We start from the raw sequence: 16,986 nt of genomic DNA, 5'->3' as shown, positions 1-16,986 counted from the left end.
GATCGAATACAAATGGTTCCCAGTTTTTCATCTCCACTGCCAAGACTGAGTGGTTGAATGGCAGGTATGTGGTCTTTGGCAAGGTCAAAGAGGCCATGAATGCCACAGAAGCCATGGAGCACTTTGGGTCTAGGAATGGCAAGACCAGCAAGAAGATCACCATTGCCAAATGTGGACAACTCTAATAAATTTGACCTGTTTTATCTTAACCACCAGACTATTTCTTCTGTAGCTCAAGAGAGCACCCCTCAATCCCATTTGCTCTCAATATCCTATAATCTTTGTGCACTCACTGCAGCTCTTTGGGTTCCATATTTTCCTTATTCCCTTCCACGTCTAGCTGGATTGCAGAGTTAAGTTCACTATTATAAAATAAAACCTATACAACAATTTTAAAGAGTAACTAGAAAAAGAAGAGCAAACTAAACCTAAAGCAGACAGAGGAAGAAAACACCAAAGATTATAGCAGAAATAAAATGAAAGAGAGAAGGGAAAAATAAAGAACAAAAGAGGAAAGATCTCTTAAGATCAACAAAATTGATAAACTGTAGCAGACCTACCAAGATAAAGAGAGAAGACCCAAATTGCTAATTTCGGGAATGAGAGGACATTATTACCAACCTTAGAGAAATAAAAAATTAGAAAGGAGTATCTTGAACAATTATAATCCAAATAAATTCAATAACCTAGATGAAACAGATAACTTCCTATTAAAACACAACTAGCTAAACTGACTCGAGAAGAAATAGAAAATCTGACTAGACTTATAGCAAGAGATTGAGTCAGTAACCAAAAACTTCCCACAAATAAAATTCTGGAACCAGAAGTCTTAATTGCTGAATTCTACCAAACATTTAAAAAGGAATCAACACCAATTAACCTCAAACTCTTCAAATAAGTAAATAAACAAAAAGAGAAGGGAACACTTCCTAACTCATTCTATGAGGCCAGTAGTATGTTAATACCAAAGTCAGACAAATACACACAAAAACTACAGAATATAGCTATGAATGTAGAGGTAAAAATCCTCTTACGAATGTAGAGGCAAAAATCCTCAATAAAATACTAGCAAACCAAAACTAGCACCATATTAGGACTGATCATGACCAAGAGGGGTTTATCTCAGGAACGTAAGGGTAGTTCAACATAGTAAAATCAATCAATGTACTATCCCATATTAATAGAATGGAAGGAGAAAAAAAAAAACAGGATTACCTCCATTGATGCAGAAAAGGCATTTAACGAAAGTCAACCACTATTTCATGATAAAAACACTCAATAAATTAGGAATAGAAGAGAATTTCCCATTTTGTTCTGCTTACTCCATCGAGTCTACTCTGTATGTGCTTTTTAGTGATAATTAGGCTATTGGATTTTTAAAAGCATTTAGATGGTTTATTTTGGCCTCATCTGTTAACTTCCTGGAAATAAAAGAGAATTTCCTCAACCTGATAAAGGGCATCTGAAAAATCTGCAATTGACAGCATACTTAAAGGTGAAAGACTGAAAGCTTTCTTCCTAGAATCAGCACTTAACCACTCCTATTCAACACTGTAATGGAAGTTCTAACTAGAGCAATTAGTCAAGAAAAAGAAAGAAACTCTCTGAGATTAGAAAGGAAGAAGTCCAACTATCTCTATTCACAGATGCTATGATTTCATATATAGAAAACCCTCAAGAATCCACACCAATTAAAAACTATTAAAGCTAATGAGTTCAGCAAAGTTGCAAGATATAAGATCAATACATGAAAATCAGCTGTATTTCTATACACTAGCAATGATCAATACAAAGAGCAAAAGAAGAAAACAATTTCATTTATAATAGCAATAAAAAGAATAAAACTGTTAGAAATAAATTTAACCAAGGAAGTATAATGTACACTAAAAGTTATAACACCTTGTTAAAAAATTAAAGACCTAAATTAATGGAATGAAATCCTACATCCATAGATTACAAGACTCAATATTGTTAAAGTGGCAATATTTTCCAAATTAATCTGCAGATCCTGTGCAATCTCCATCAAAATACCAACCGCCTTTTGTGCAGAAATGGACAAGCTAATCCTAATATCCATATGGAATTGCGTGGGACCCTAAATAGCCAAATCAATCTTAAGAGCAAAACAGAAGGAGTCACACCTCTCAATTTCAAAACTTACTACAAAGCTACAGTAACCAAAATACCGTGGAATTAGCTTAAGAATACACATATAGACCAATGTTACAGGATTGAGAGTCTAGAAGTAAACCCTCATATTTATGGTCAATTGATTTTCAACAGGATGCCAACACCATTCAATGGAGAAAGGACAGTCTTTTCAACAAATGGTGCTCAGACAGCTGGATAACCATAGGCTAATGAAACTGGACCCATACTTCTCACCATATACAAAAATTAACTCAAATGGACCAAACATCTAAATATAAGAACTAAAACCACTCTTAGAAGAAAACATATGGGTAAATCTTCATGACCTTTGATTTGGCAATGGATACTTAGCAATGACATGCAAAGTATGGGCAACAAAAGAAAAAACAGATAAATTACACATTAACCAAAATTTAAAATTTTTGTGCATCTAAGAACGTTATCAAGAAAGTGAAAAGACGACCTACAAAATGGGAGAAAATTTGCAAATCATATATATGATAAATGTACAAAGAGATCATTAGTCATTAGTCTTTAGGGAAATGCAAATGAAAACCACAATAAGGTCCCACCTCACACCCACCAGGATGGCTTTCATTAAAAAAAAAACAAAAAAAAACCAAGTTGGCAAGGATGTAGATACATTGGAACCCTCATACATTACTGATGGGAATGTAAAATGCTTCAACCACCGTAGAAAACAATTTGGCAGTTCCTCAAAAAGTTAAACAGAATGACCATAGTAACCAGAAATTCTACTCCTAGGTATATATCAAAAAGAATTTAAAACAGGTATCCAAACAAGTACGTGTATATAGCATGTTCACAGTAACATTATTCACAAGCCAAGAGGTGGAAACAACCAAATGTCCATCAACTGATGAGTGGATAAACAAAATTGTGGTATGTCTACACAATGGAGTATTACTTCGCCATAAAAAGGAATGAAGTACTGATACACGCTACAACATGGAAGTGCCTCCAACACATTACGCTACACAAAAGAAGCCAGGCACAAAAGGCTACATGCTGTCCAGTTCCATTTATATAAAATATCCAGGATAAATTCACAGATACAGAAAGTAGGTTGGTGGTTATTTGGGGTTGGGAGGATAAAAGAATAGAGAGAAACTGCTCGATAAGTAAGGGAAAAGATACAAAGTAGCAGATATATAAGATGAACAAGTCTAGCGATCTAATGTAAAACATGAGGACTATAGCTGATAACATTGTATTGTATTTGGAATTTTTGCTAAATGAAATATTGCTGTTCTTGTCAAACAGTAACATGGGTAATTATGTGAAATGATGGATATATTAACTTGCTTCACTAGGGTAACTATTTATCAAGTTGTATATGCATCTCACAATATCATGTTATATACCTCAAATATACACAATAACTTTTAAAAATAAAAAGGTTAATTTTATATTGTATGATTTTACCTCAATAAATTATTTTTTTAAAGAAGGATGTCTGATATGGTTTGGCTGTGTTCTCACCCAGATCTTATCTTGAATTGTAGTTCTCATAATCCCCACATGTCATGGGAGGGACCCAGTGGGAGGTAATTAAATCATGGGGGCGGTTACCCTCATGCTGTTCTTGTGATAGTGAGTTCTCACAAGATTGGATGGTTTTATAAGGAGCTTTTCTCCCCCTTCACTCTGCACTTCTCCTTGCTGCTTCCATATGAAGGACATGTTTGTTTCTCCTTCCACCATGACTGTAAGTTTCCTGAGGCCTCCCCAGCCATGCTGAACTATGAGTCAATTAACTCTTTCCTTTATAAATTACCCAGTCTCAGGTATGTCTTTATTAGCAGTATGAGAATGGGCTAATACAATGTCTTAATCTTTTTTCTGTTGCTTATAACGGAATACCTGAAACTGGGTTGGTTGATTGGTTGGTTGGTTGGTTATTTATTTATTTATTTATTTATTTATTTATTTATTTATTTTTGAGGTGGAATCTCACTCTGTCGCTCAGGCTGGAGTGCAGTGGCGCAATCTTGGCTCACTGCAACCTCCGCCTCCCAGGTTCAAGTGATTCTCCTGCCTCAGCCTCCCAAGTAGCTGGGATTACAGACATGTGCCACCATGCCCAGCTAATTTTCATATTTTTAGTAGAGGCGGGGTTTCACCATGTTGGCCAGGCTGGTCTCAAACTCCTGACCCCAAGTCATCCACCTGCCTCACCCTCCCCAAGTGCTGGAATTACAGGCGTGAGCCACTGCGCCCAGCTGAAACTGGGTAATTTATAAAAAAGAGGAATTTATTTCTTACAGTCATAGAGGCTGAGAAGTCCAAGGTTGAGGTGCTGTATTTTGTGAGTGAGGGCCTTCTTGCAAGTGGGGACTCTCTGCAGAGTCTCAAGGTGGCACCGGATATCACATGCCAAGTGGGGCTGGTTGCTAGCTCAGGTCTCTCTTTCCCTTCTTATAAAGCCACTAGTCCCACTCCCATGATAACCTACTAATCCATTCACCTATTAATCCATGAATGGGTTAATTCATTCATGAGGGCAGAACCCTCATGACCCAATCACCTCTTACTCAGGAGGCGGAGGTGGGAAGATCACTTGAGCCTAGGAGTTCAAGTCTAGCCTAGGCAACATAGCGAGACCCTGTCTCATTTTTAGCAAAAAGAAGAAGAAGAAGAAAACCTTGCCTGTCAATACTGTTACATTGGGAATTAAATTTCAACATGAATTTTGGAGGGGAAAAACTTTCAAACCATAGCAAGGGGGTTGTTGCAGTTCTGTTTTAGTAAAAACTATATTTGGAAGTTGAGAATACGGGAAGTCTTTCCCTTAAAATGATAATGTTTGCACACTACTCCTTAAGAAGATTTTGGGTACCCTAACTCATACCTCACTGTGAAGACCACACACCCCAGTGGATGGATATGTATGGTAACAGAACCACATGTGATAATCTGTAGTCATTATGTGTGTGTATGTATGTATATATTTAATCTATCTCATCATCAGTTTAGAGATAATTTTGTCTCTAATTTCCATTTGACTTTGTACCAGTAAAATGCAAGAGTACAACTTGTCCAAATGAGTTTATTTATGTATAATTATATTATGATACAGATAGGTACAAAAGAGGAATTACTGAAACCATTACTTGAGCAAGTTCCAGAAAAGCAAGTGCCACTTACGTAAATATTAGCTTAAAATTTGCATGACTCAAACAACTCTTGTGTAAAAGTATTTGTTTATCTGTCTTAAAGAAAATTAACTGACCATAAATATAAAGGTTTATTTTCAGATTCTCAATTCTGTCCCATTGACCTATGTGATGCCAGTACCACACAGTCTTAATTACAGTACCAAATAGCTCCACACAGTCTTGATTACTTGTGCAGTTCTGCCCTGCAATGCCCAGTTTCTGGAAAAGTCTCATTTCTCTGAAGATCTGCAGGTGCCATTCAAGAGAGAGCAGTGCCTACATGCATGTGGAATCAGTTGTTCTGCCAGAGCCTGAGCTTGCATTGATGTAGAACAAAAAATGTTCAATTTATGCACATTTTTAGAAACTATTAACTACAGATTTTCACGTTGTAAGTCTTTAAATGGGATTTCTTATTCGTAATTGAGATGAGAAGAGTCTACTTATCAAGGACTAAGAATAGTAGGTCAACTTCATCAAAACAGTTAGCTCCTAAAATAAAGAGATCCATTTCTGTGAAGACTTTCTCAAAATGACAAACTCAGAAAAAATTCTTAGCTGCTCAGCAAATGCTTCCCGCAATATGGCACTCTGACCGGGAGTGATTCTCTGTAATATTGTGCTGTACCGAAACAGTAAACAAAACAGGGTGGGTTCCCCCAGGTGTGGTTTAATAATGGTAACTGCTTGGTCTGAATGTATATGTGCCCCCCACCCAGCCCCAAATTCATGTTGAAACTTAATCCCCATACTGATGGTATTAAAAGGTGAGGACTTTGGGGAGGTGATTAGGTCACAAAGGGCACCATTCTCACAAAAGGGATTAGTGCCCCAATAAAAGAGGTTTGAGGTAGCCCTTTTGCCCCTTCTGCCATGTGAGAACACAGCTAAAAGGTACCATTTATGAAGCAGAAAGCAGCCCTCACCAGACACTGAATATGCCAGCACCTTGATCTTGGACTTCCCAGCCTCCAGAGCTATGAGCAATATATTTCTGTTACTTATAAATTATGTAGTCAAAGGCATTTTGTTATGGCAGCACAAATGGACTAATACAGGGCCCATGGTATTCCCAGGGAATGGGGACATTCATAAGAAGTTTTATTTGGCAGAATCAGAAGTGTGTTACCCCATGAGATGATTACACACACAGAGAGAAAGGAAGAGATAGTGAGAGTGATGGAGGACTCTGAAAGCAACATGGATGAGCCTTGAAAACATTACACTAAGTGAAAGCAGATAAACATAAAGTCCACATATTGAATGATTCCAATGATATGAAATATTCAGAATAGGGAAGTCCATGGAGACAGAAAGAGATGAGTGGTTGCTTGGGGGTGAAGGGTAGAAACAAGAAGAATTAGGGGATTGGGAAGTGATAGGTAAAGGATACAGTGTTTCTTTTTGAAGTAATAAAAGTGTTCTAAAACAGACTGTAGTGATGGTTGTGCAACCCTGTGAATATACTAGTAAGATCCTGCATGATCTGTCCCCTGACAACTTCTCTGTCTTTTCTCCAGCATTCTCCAAACTCCAGCCACACAGGCTGCCTTCCAGGCCACAGAGTAAACCTGGCTCTTTTCTGCCTCAGAACTCTTACAACTGATCTCTTGGCCTCGAAGACTCCTTCCTCACTTCCTTGCACATTACCTCTCCTCAGAGATGCCTTCACCACTTAATTTAAAGTAACTGCCCCTAATCTTGGGCCCTTGCTATCCCATCACCCTCTTGAATTTGGTTGAAAGTACTCAGCAATATCTGAAAATATTTTAGGTACTGTATGTCTCCTTCCAGAGAAAACAATTCATAAGGGCAGTGACCTCTTCCACATTGTTAGGTCTAGCACCTAGCAGCAAGCCGGCACTCAAAAAACATAGGTGAATAAATAAATAAAGGCCATTTATGATACGATCTCTGGCCTAGGTGGTTCAGGGATTTTTAAAACAAGCAGAGGAATGCACAACGTGCAGAGAAGAACATTCTCTGCAAGATAAGTATCTGGACCAAGGTGAGGTAGAGAGGCCTATCTCTTTGAAACCTCAGTTATGAGAAATATAAGCTAAGATAGAAAAAAGGGTGGCAGCATGATGTGGTCTTGTGGGCTGTCATTCAGCCACATACATCACATACAGGTGGTTCTAGAGGTTCCCAGACACACTGGCTGATGGGTGCTGATGAGGAAGATCAGATGGGCCAACACAAGACTCAAAAAGGGATTCTATATATTAAAAAGTCCCTGTCGATTGGAGGTATGATATGCTGAGATTTAAAAAGTTCCCATCAAGAAGTTAACACGTTTATTGAAAGTCTATTTATACTTATCAAATTTGTTTTGATTTTTGGTCCTGTTTGTTTTGGAGATGTTAAATGATTTCATTAAAACCATCACTGCTAATACATTAAGTGTATTTATTTTCTTGAGGATCTTAGAGGCCACCTGCATGCAGAGGACAGCATGAACGCCCAGGAAAGACCTGATAATGCCCAAACTGCTCACCTCATACCGTACACAAAAATTAACTTCTAAGAGATTTATACTTCTAGGTCTATGATCAATTTGGAGTTAATTTTTGTGTATGGTGTGAGGTAACGGTCCAACTTCATTCTTTTGCATGTGGATATCCTATGGTCCTAAGCAATATTTGTTGAAGACTGTTCTTTTCATTTGAATAGGTCTTGGCACCTTTGTCAAAAATCAACTGACCATAGATCTAAGGGTTTACTTCTAGACTCGCAGTTCTATTCCATTGATCTCTAGACAGTAGTCTACTATCTTGATAATTTTGGTCTATAGTCAGTGCCACAATTGATAAGTGTAAGTTCTCCATCTTTTTCTTATTTTTCAAGATTGCTTTGGCTATTCTGAGTCTTTTGAATTTCCATATGAATTTTAGCGTCAGCTTATCCACTTCTGCAAAAAATCCATCTGGGATTTTCTCAGGAATTGTGTTGAGTCTGTCACTCAATTTAGGTCTGCTTGACTCTTACACCAGAGGTCCAGCCACAGTCAGTCCTTCCAATCAAGTCAGTCAAAGAACAACAGTAAGGCTAATGCTTACTGAGCACTCACCTTGTTCCAAGGACTGTGCTGAGTGCTTCACATGGCTCCTCCCATGTCATCCTTACAATGATCCTAGGAGGCAGGGCTTCTTATTATCTTCATGTAAGAGATAAGGAAACTGAGGTGCAGACAAGTCAGGTGACTTACCCAAGGTGACAGTTCACAAGTGGCAGAGGTAAGGTTTCGACCCAAGAAGTCTGACTCCAAAGCCCTTGACTTTCTCAACTCAATATATAATACAAAGAGATCTTAATAAACCCATTTTTAAAAGGCAAGCAATCTGGCAGAAAAATGGGGGAAGAATGTGAAAATTTACCAAAGAGGCAAATGCAAATAGCCAGTAAATATATGATGCTCCATATGACTACAATCAGGAGACTGCATAATAAGCAATGAGATATTATTTTGCCCATCATATTGGTAAAATATTTTTTATTGATAAAATTCAGTGTTGGCGTGGATCTGGGAAAACAGGTACTATTATAACAACATCAGTAACAGTGCATAATGGGAAATCCACTTTGGAGAGCAATTTGGCAGAGTTTTTTATAATATAAAATACACATATCTTTGGTCCTAGCAGTCACACTGCACTTGGGCACAAAGAACATGGACAAGAATGTCCGCTGTAGCCCTATTTGTAATTGCATAAAAATGAAATAAACCACGTGTCTGCCAGTAAGGAAATGGCAATATGGGTCATGGCCAAATCCATACCACTGGAACGCTGGTTCCACAAGGTTTGGTTTGTGTGTGATTTGTTCACGGCTGTAGCCCCAAAGCCTAAAACAGTAACTGATAACACAGCTGGCACTCAGACATTTACTGAATGCATACTATGGTATACCATGCAGTGGTAAAACGAATAAGGGGTGTGTGTGTGTGTGTGTGTGTGTGTGTGTGTGTGTGTATATATATGCACACAAATATGTATGTGTGTATATACTATATACCTATAAATATATATTTCCTTATTTGGAAAAAGGATCTCTGCAGATGTAATTAAGTGAAAGATCTCAAGATGAGATCATCCTGGATTATCTAGGTGGGCCTTCAGCCCACTAACAAGCATCTTTGTAAGAGAAAGAAGAGAGACACAGAAAGGGGAATACCGTGTGACAATAGAGGCAGAGATTGGAGTGACGCAACCACAAACCAAGGAACACCTAGAGCCACCAGAAGTGGGGAAAGTCAAGGAAAGATTCTTCCCTAGAGCCTTCAGAGAGAATGTGACCCAACCAACACCTTGATGTAGAACTTCTAGCATCCAGAACTGTGAGAGAATAAAGTTCTGTTGTTTTAAGCCATCCAGTTTGTGGTACTTTCCTAAGGCAGCTGGAAAAAAACCAACATAGACATGTTCTCTAAGGACTTCAATACACATTAAATGAAAGAGCCTCACATCTGTAACATTAAAAAACAAAAAAACCACCAATTTCTATCTATAGATGTACATAACAGCATTGAAAACTAATTGGGATCAACATGCCCCAAACTGACTACAGTAGTTCTCATGGAAGTAGAAGGGAGAAGGGTCAACGGAGACCGTGGCTTTACTTTATAAGTAGTTATCATTTTTTGAAAGAATGGTTTAAGGAGGCCGGGCGTTGTGGCTCACACCTGTAATCCCAGCACTTTGGGAGGCCGAGGCGGGCGGATTGCCTGAGCTCAGGAGTTTGAGACCAGCCTGGGCAACACGGTGAAATCCCCTCTACTAAAATACAAAAAATTAGCTGGGCATGGCGGTATGCGCCTGTAGTCCCAGCTACTCGGGAGGCTGAGGCAGGAGAATTGCTTGAACCCGGGAGGGGGAGGTTGCAGTGAGCCAAGATTGCACTACTGCACTCCAGCCTGGGTGACAGAGCAAGACTCTGTCTCCAAAACAAACAAACAAACAAATAAATAAATAAATAAAGTTAAAAAATGAAAGGAAAAAAAGGAAAATTGATAACAAAGCTTAGCATTTGAGAAACTACACAGACTCCATTTTAAGAAAAGCCATGACTAGGTGTGGTGGCTAATGCTCATAATCTCAGCATTTTGGGAGGGCAAAGTGGGAGAATCACTTAAGGCCAGGAGTTCAAGACCAGCTTGGGCAACACAGTGAGATTCTGTCTCCACAAAAAAAATTTAAAAATTAGCCAGATGTGGTAGCACACACCTATAGTCCCAGCTACTTGGAAGGCTGGGATGGGAGGATCACTTGAGCCTAGGAGTTTATGGCTATAGTAAAGCTAAGATGGTGCCACTGCACTCCAGCTTGGGCAACAGAGCAAGACCCTGTCTCAAAAAAAAAAAAAAAAAAAAAGCCATTATAAAATCAATCTAAAAGGGGAAACAAATCTTTTATTCACTTTAAAGTAACTTTTTTTCTGAGTTAAGGAAGACAGCCCTTGGAGGCCATTGCTGGTATGTCACACCAGTAGGGGCTATGACTTGAGCTACAGAAAATGATATATCAGTTATCACACATTGTTAGGTATTTTTAACAAAGGATTTAAATATTTGAATTTTATTTTAAATAATATAACTATCCATTTCTTTTCTTTCTTTTTTTTTTTTCTTTTCTTTTTTTTTTTTTTAGACAGAGATCTCGCTTCATCATCCAGGCTGGAGTGTAATGGTGCGATCTCGGCTCACTGCAACCTCCACCTCCCGGGTTCAAGCAATTCTCCTGCCTCAGCCTACCGAGTAGCTGGGATTACAGGCATGCACCAACACACCCGGCTAATTTTGTATTTTTAGTAGAGACGGGGTTTCACCAGGTTGGCCAGGCTGGTCTCGAACTCCCAACCTCAAGTGATCCTCCCGCCTTGGCCTCCCAAAGTGATGGGATTACAGGCATGAGCCACTGTGCCCAGCCACTATCCATATTTCATCTGATGAAGTAAAATATATTGTTTTTCTTGCGCATATATTCTGAGTGGACGATACACATTAATCACTGTTGTTTGTTTTTAATAGTTTGTTTGATCTACTACTCACGCTTTATTGAGGAAGTTTCTTTCACTGCATCCTCCAGGTTAAAATCATCAAAGTCCCCAGATCCTAAAAGTTAAAAAAAAAAAAATTAAACTATCTTTGCATAAAATAAAGTAATAATGAAATACTCCCTAGAAATGGTCATTTCCCTTTAGAAAGTGAAGGAATAACAAAAGGTATTCCATGCAAATAAAAACCCAAAGTGAGTGGTGGTAGCTATACTTATATCAGACAAAATAGAGGTCAGTATTGTTAGCAAACTAATATAGGAACAGAAAACCAAGTACCACATGTTCTCACTTATAAGTGGGACTAAACGATGAGAACACATGAACACATAGAAGGGAACAACACATACTGGGGCCTATTGGAGGGCAGAGGGTAGGAGGGGGAGAGGATGACGAAAAATAACCAATGGGTACTAGGCTTATTACCCAGGTGAGGAAATAATCTGTACAACAAACCCCCATGATACAAGTTTACCTATATAACAAACCTGCACATGTATCCCTGAACTGAAAATAAAAGTAAAAAAAAAATAATCGATTTCTAAAGTCAAAAACTGTAAAAGGAGACAAAGGAGGTCATTATATGCTAAAAGGGTCAATTCATTAAGAAAGTATAACAATTGTAAATATATACACACCCAACATTGAAGCACCTAAATATACAGAGCAAATATTAATAGACTTCAGTCTACTGAGTAGTAAACTTAACCAAGGAGGTAAAAGACCCATACCTCCTAACCTGTACCTTGAAAACTATAAAACAATGAAGAAAAATTAAAAAAACAAATGAAAATATATTCCATGTTCGTGTATCGAGTTCGACTCGATCAACTGGAAGAAAGAGTATCAGCGATTGAGGATCAAATGAATGAAATGAAGCGAGAAGAGAAACCAAAAGAAAAAAGAAGAAAAAGAAATGAACAAAGCCTGCAAGAAGTATGGGATTATGTAAAAAGACCAAATCTACGTCTGATTGGGGTGCCTGAAAGTGAGGGGGAAAATGGAACCAAGTTGGAAAACACTCTTCAGGATATCATCCAGGAGAACTTCCCCAACCTAGTAGGGCAGGCCAACATTCAAATCCAGGAAATACAGAGAACGCCACAAAGATACTCCTCGAGAAGAGCAACTCCAAGACACATAATTGCCAGATTCACCAAAGTTGAAATGAAGGAAAAAATCTTAAGGGCAGCCAGAGAGAAAGGTCGGGTTACCCACAAAGGGAAGCCCATCAGACTCACAGCAGATCTCTCGGCAGAAACTCTCCAAGCCAGAAGAGAGTGGGGGCCAATATTCAACATTCTTAAAGAAAAGAATTTTAAACCCAGAATTTCATATCCAGCCAAACTAAGTTTCATAAGTGAAGGAGAAATAAAATCCTTTACAGATAAGCAAATGCTTAGAGATTTTGTCACCACTAGGCCTGCCTTACAAGAGACCCTGAAGGAAGCACTCAACATGGAAAGGAACAACCGGTACCAGCCATTGCAAAAACATGCCAAAATGTAAAGACCATCGAGGCTAGGAAGAAACTGCATCAACTAACGAGCAAAATAACCAGTTAATATCATAATGGCAGGATCAAGTTCACACATAACAATCTTAACCTTAAATGTAAATGGACTAAATGCTCCAATTAAAAGACACAGACTGGCAAACTGGATAAAGAGTCAAGACCCATCAGTCTGCTGTATTCAGGAGACCCATCTCACACGCAGAGACATACATAGGCTCAAAATAAAGGGATGGAGGAAGATTTACCAAGCAAATGGAGAACAAAAAAAAGCAGGGGTTGCAATCCTAGTCTCTGATAAAACAGACTTTAAACCATCAAAGATCAAAAGAGACAAAGAAGGCCATTACATAATGGTCAAGGGATCAATTCAACAGGAAGAGCTAACTATCCTAAATATATATGCACCCAATACAGGAGCACCCAGATTCATAAAGCAAGTCCTTAGAGACTTACAAAGAGACTTAGACTCCCATACAATAATAATGGGAGACTTCAACACTCCACTGTCAACATTAGACAGATCAACGAGACAGAAAGTTAACAAGGATATCCAGGAATTGAACTCATCTCTGCAGCAAGCAGACCTAATAGACATCTATAGAACTCTCCACTCCAAATCAACAGAATATACATTCTTCTCAGCACCACATCGTACTTACTCCAAAATTGACCATATAATTGGAAGTAAAGCACTCCTCAGCAAATGTACAAGAACAGAAATTATAACAAACTGTCTCTCAGACCACAGTGCAATCAAACTAGAACTCAGGACTAAGAAACTCAATCAAAACCGCTCAACTACATGGAAACTGAACAACCTGCTCCTGAATGACTACTGGGTACATAACGAAATGAAGGCAGAAATAAAGATGTTCTTTGAAACCAATGAGAACAAAGATACAACATACCAGAATCTCTGGGACACATTTAAAGCAGTGTGCAGAGGGAAATTTATAGCACTAAATGCCCACAAGAGAAAGCAGGAAAGATCAAAAATTGACACTCTAACATCGCAATTAAAAGAACTAGAGAAGCAAGAGCAAACACATTCCAAAGCTAGCAGAAGGCAAGAAATAACTAAGATCAGAGCAGAACTGAAGGAGATAGAGACACAAAAAACCCTCCAAAAAATCAATGAATCCAGGAGTTGGTTTTTTGAAAAGATCAACAAAATTGACAGACCACTAGCAAGACTAATAAAGAAGAAAAGAGAGAAGAATCAAATCGACGCAATTAAAAATGATAAAGGGGATATCACCACCGACCCCACAGAAATACAAACTACCATCAGAGAATACTATAAACACCTCTACGCAAATAAACTGGAAAACCTAGAAGAAATGGATAATTTCCTGGACACTTACACTCTTCCAAGACTAAACCAGGAAGAAGTTGAATCCCTGAATAGACCAATAGTAGGCTCTGAAATTGAGGCAATAATTAATAGCCTACCAACCAAAAAAAGTCCAGGACCAGACGGATTCACAGCTGAATTCTACCAGAGGTATAAGGAGGAGTTGGTACCATTCCTTCTGAAACTATTCCAATCAATAGAAAAAGAGGGAATCCTCCCTAACTCATTTTATGAGGCCAACATCATCCTGATACCAAAGCCTGGCAGAGACACAACAAAAAAAGAGAATTTTAGACCAATATCCCTGATGAACATCGATGCAAAAATCCTCAATAAAATACTGGCAAACCGGATTCAACAACACATCAAAAAGCTTATCCACCATGATCAAGTGGGCTTCATCCCTGGGATGCAAGGCTGGTTCAACATTCGCAAATCAATAAACATAATCCAGCATATACACAGAACCAAAGACAAGAACCACATGATTATCTCAATAGATGCAGAAAAGGCTTTTGACAAAATTCAACAGCCCTTCATGCTAAAAACGCTCAATAAATTCGGTATTGATGGAACGTACCTCAAAATAATAAGAGCTATTTATGACAAACCCACAGCCAATATCATACTGAATGGGCAAAAACTGGAAAAATTCCCTTTGAAAACTGGCACAAGACAGGGATGCCCTCTCTCACCACTCCTATTCAACATAGTGTTGGAAGTTCTGGCTAGGGCAATTAGGCAAGAGAAAGAAATCAGGGGTATTCAGTTAGGAAAAGAAGAAGTCAAATTGTCCCTGTTTGCAGATGACATGATTGTATATTTAGAAAACCCCATTGTCTCAGCCCAAAATCTCCTTAAGCTGATAAGCAACTTCAGCAAAGTCTCAGGATACAAAATTAATGTGCAAAAATCACAAGCATTCTTATACACCAATAACAGACAAACACAGAGCCAAATCATGAATGAACTTCCATTCACAATTGCTTCAAAGAGAATCAAATACCTAGGAATCCAACTTACAAGGGATGTAAAGGACCTCTTCAAGGAGAACTACAAACCACTGCTCAGTGAAATAAAAGAGGACACAAACAAATGGAAGAACATACCATGCTCATGGATAGGAAGAATCAATATCGTGAAAATGGCCATACTGCCCAAGGTTATTTATAGATTCAATGCCATCCCCATCAAGCTACCAATGAGTTTCTTCACAGAATTGGAAAAAACTGCTTTAAAGTTCATATGGAACCAAAAAAGAGCCCGCATCTCCAAGACAATCCTAAGTCAAAAGAACAAAGCTGGAGGCATCACGCTACCTGACTTCAAACTATACTACAAGGCTACAGTAACCAAAACAGCATGGTACTGGTACCAAAACAGAGATATAGACCAATGGAACAGAACAGAGTCCTCAGAAATAATTCCACACATCTACAGCCATCTGATCTTTGACAAACCTGAGAAAAACAAGAAATGGGGAAAGGATTCCCTATTTAATAAATGGTGCTGGGAAAATTGGCTAGCCATCAGTAGAAAGCTGAAACTGGATCCTTTCCTTACTCCTTATACGAAAATTAATTCAAGATGGATTAGAGACTTAAATGTTAGACCTAATACCATAAAAATCCTAGAGGAAAACCTAGGTAGTACCATTCAGGACATAGGCATGGGCAAAGACTTCATGTCTAAAACACCAAAAGCAACGGCAGCAAAAGCCAAAATTGACAAATGGGATCTCATTAAACTAAAGAGCTTCTGCACAGCAAAAGAAACTACCATCAGAGTGAACAGGCAACCTACAGAATGGGAGAACATTTTTGCAATCTACTCATCTGACAAAGGGCTAATATCCAGAACCTACAAAGAACTCAAACAAATTTACAAGAAAAAAACAAACAACCCCATCAAAAAGTGGGCAAAGGATATGAACAGACATTTCTCAAAAGAGGACATTCATACAGCCAACAGACATATGAAAAAATGCTCATCATCACTGGCCATCAGAGAAATGCAAATCAAAACCACAATGAGATACCATCTCACACCAGTTAGAATGGCGATCATTAAAAAGTCAGGAAACAACAGGTGCTGGAGAGGATGTGGAGAAATAGGAACACTTTTACACTGTTGGTGGGATTGTAAACTAGTTCAACCATTATGGAAAACAGTATGGCGATTCCTCAAGGATCTAGAACTAGATGTACCATATGACCCAGCCATCCCATTACTGGGGATATACCCAAAGGATTATAAATTATGCTGCTATAAAGACACATGCACACGTATGTTTATTGCAGCACTATTCACAATAGCAAAGACTTGGAATCAACCCAAATGTCCATCAGTGACAGATTGGATTAAGAAAATGTGGCACATATACACCATGGAATACTATGCAGCCATAAAAAAGGATGAGTTTGCGTCCTTTGTAGGGACATGGATGCAGCTGGAAACCATCATTCTTAGCAAACTATCACAAGAACAGAAAACCAAACACCGCATGTTCTCACTCATAGGTGGGAACTGAACAACGAGATCACTTGGACTCAGGAAGGGGAACATCACACACCGGGGCCTATCATGGGGAGGGGGGAGGGGGGAGGGATTGCATTGGGAGTTATACCTGATGTAAATGACGAGTTGATGGGTGCAGCAGACTAACATGGCACAAGTATACATATGTAACAAACCTGCATGTTATGCACATGTACCCTACAACTTAAAGTATAATA

General features: G+C 38.6%; 1 protein-coding gene across 1 annotated transcript in view; it reads right to left on the bottom strand.

The window, feature by feature from the left end:
- Positions 1-16,986, bottom strand: part of CD99L2 (CD99 molecule like 2) — a 63,514-nt gene that overhangs the window by 44,909 nt on the left and 1,619 nt on the right. Inside the window, exon 2 of the mRNA XM_031660912.1 lies at positions 11,377-11,439. Coding sequence (XP_031516772.1) covers positions 11,377-11,439 — 63 coding nt within the window. The remainder of the gene's footprint in view (positions 1-11,376; positions 11,440-16,986) is intronic.

Source organism: Papio anubis, chromosome X (assembly GCF_008728515.1).
Source record: "Papio anubis isolate 15944 chromosome X, Panubis1.0, whole genome shotgun sequence".
NCBI classification, from domain to species: domain Eukaryota; kingdom Metazoa; phylum Chordata; class Mammalia; order Primates; family Cercopithecidae; genus Papio; species Papio anubis.
Note: the sequence above shows the minus strand (reverse complement) of the source record. Positions and strands in the feature narration are given on the sequence as shown.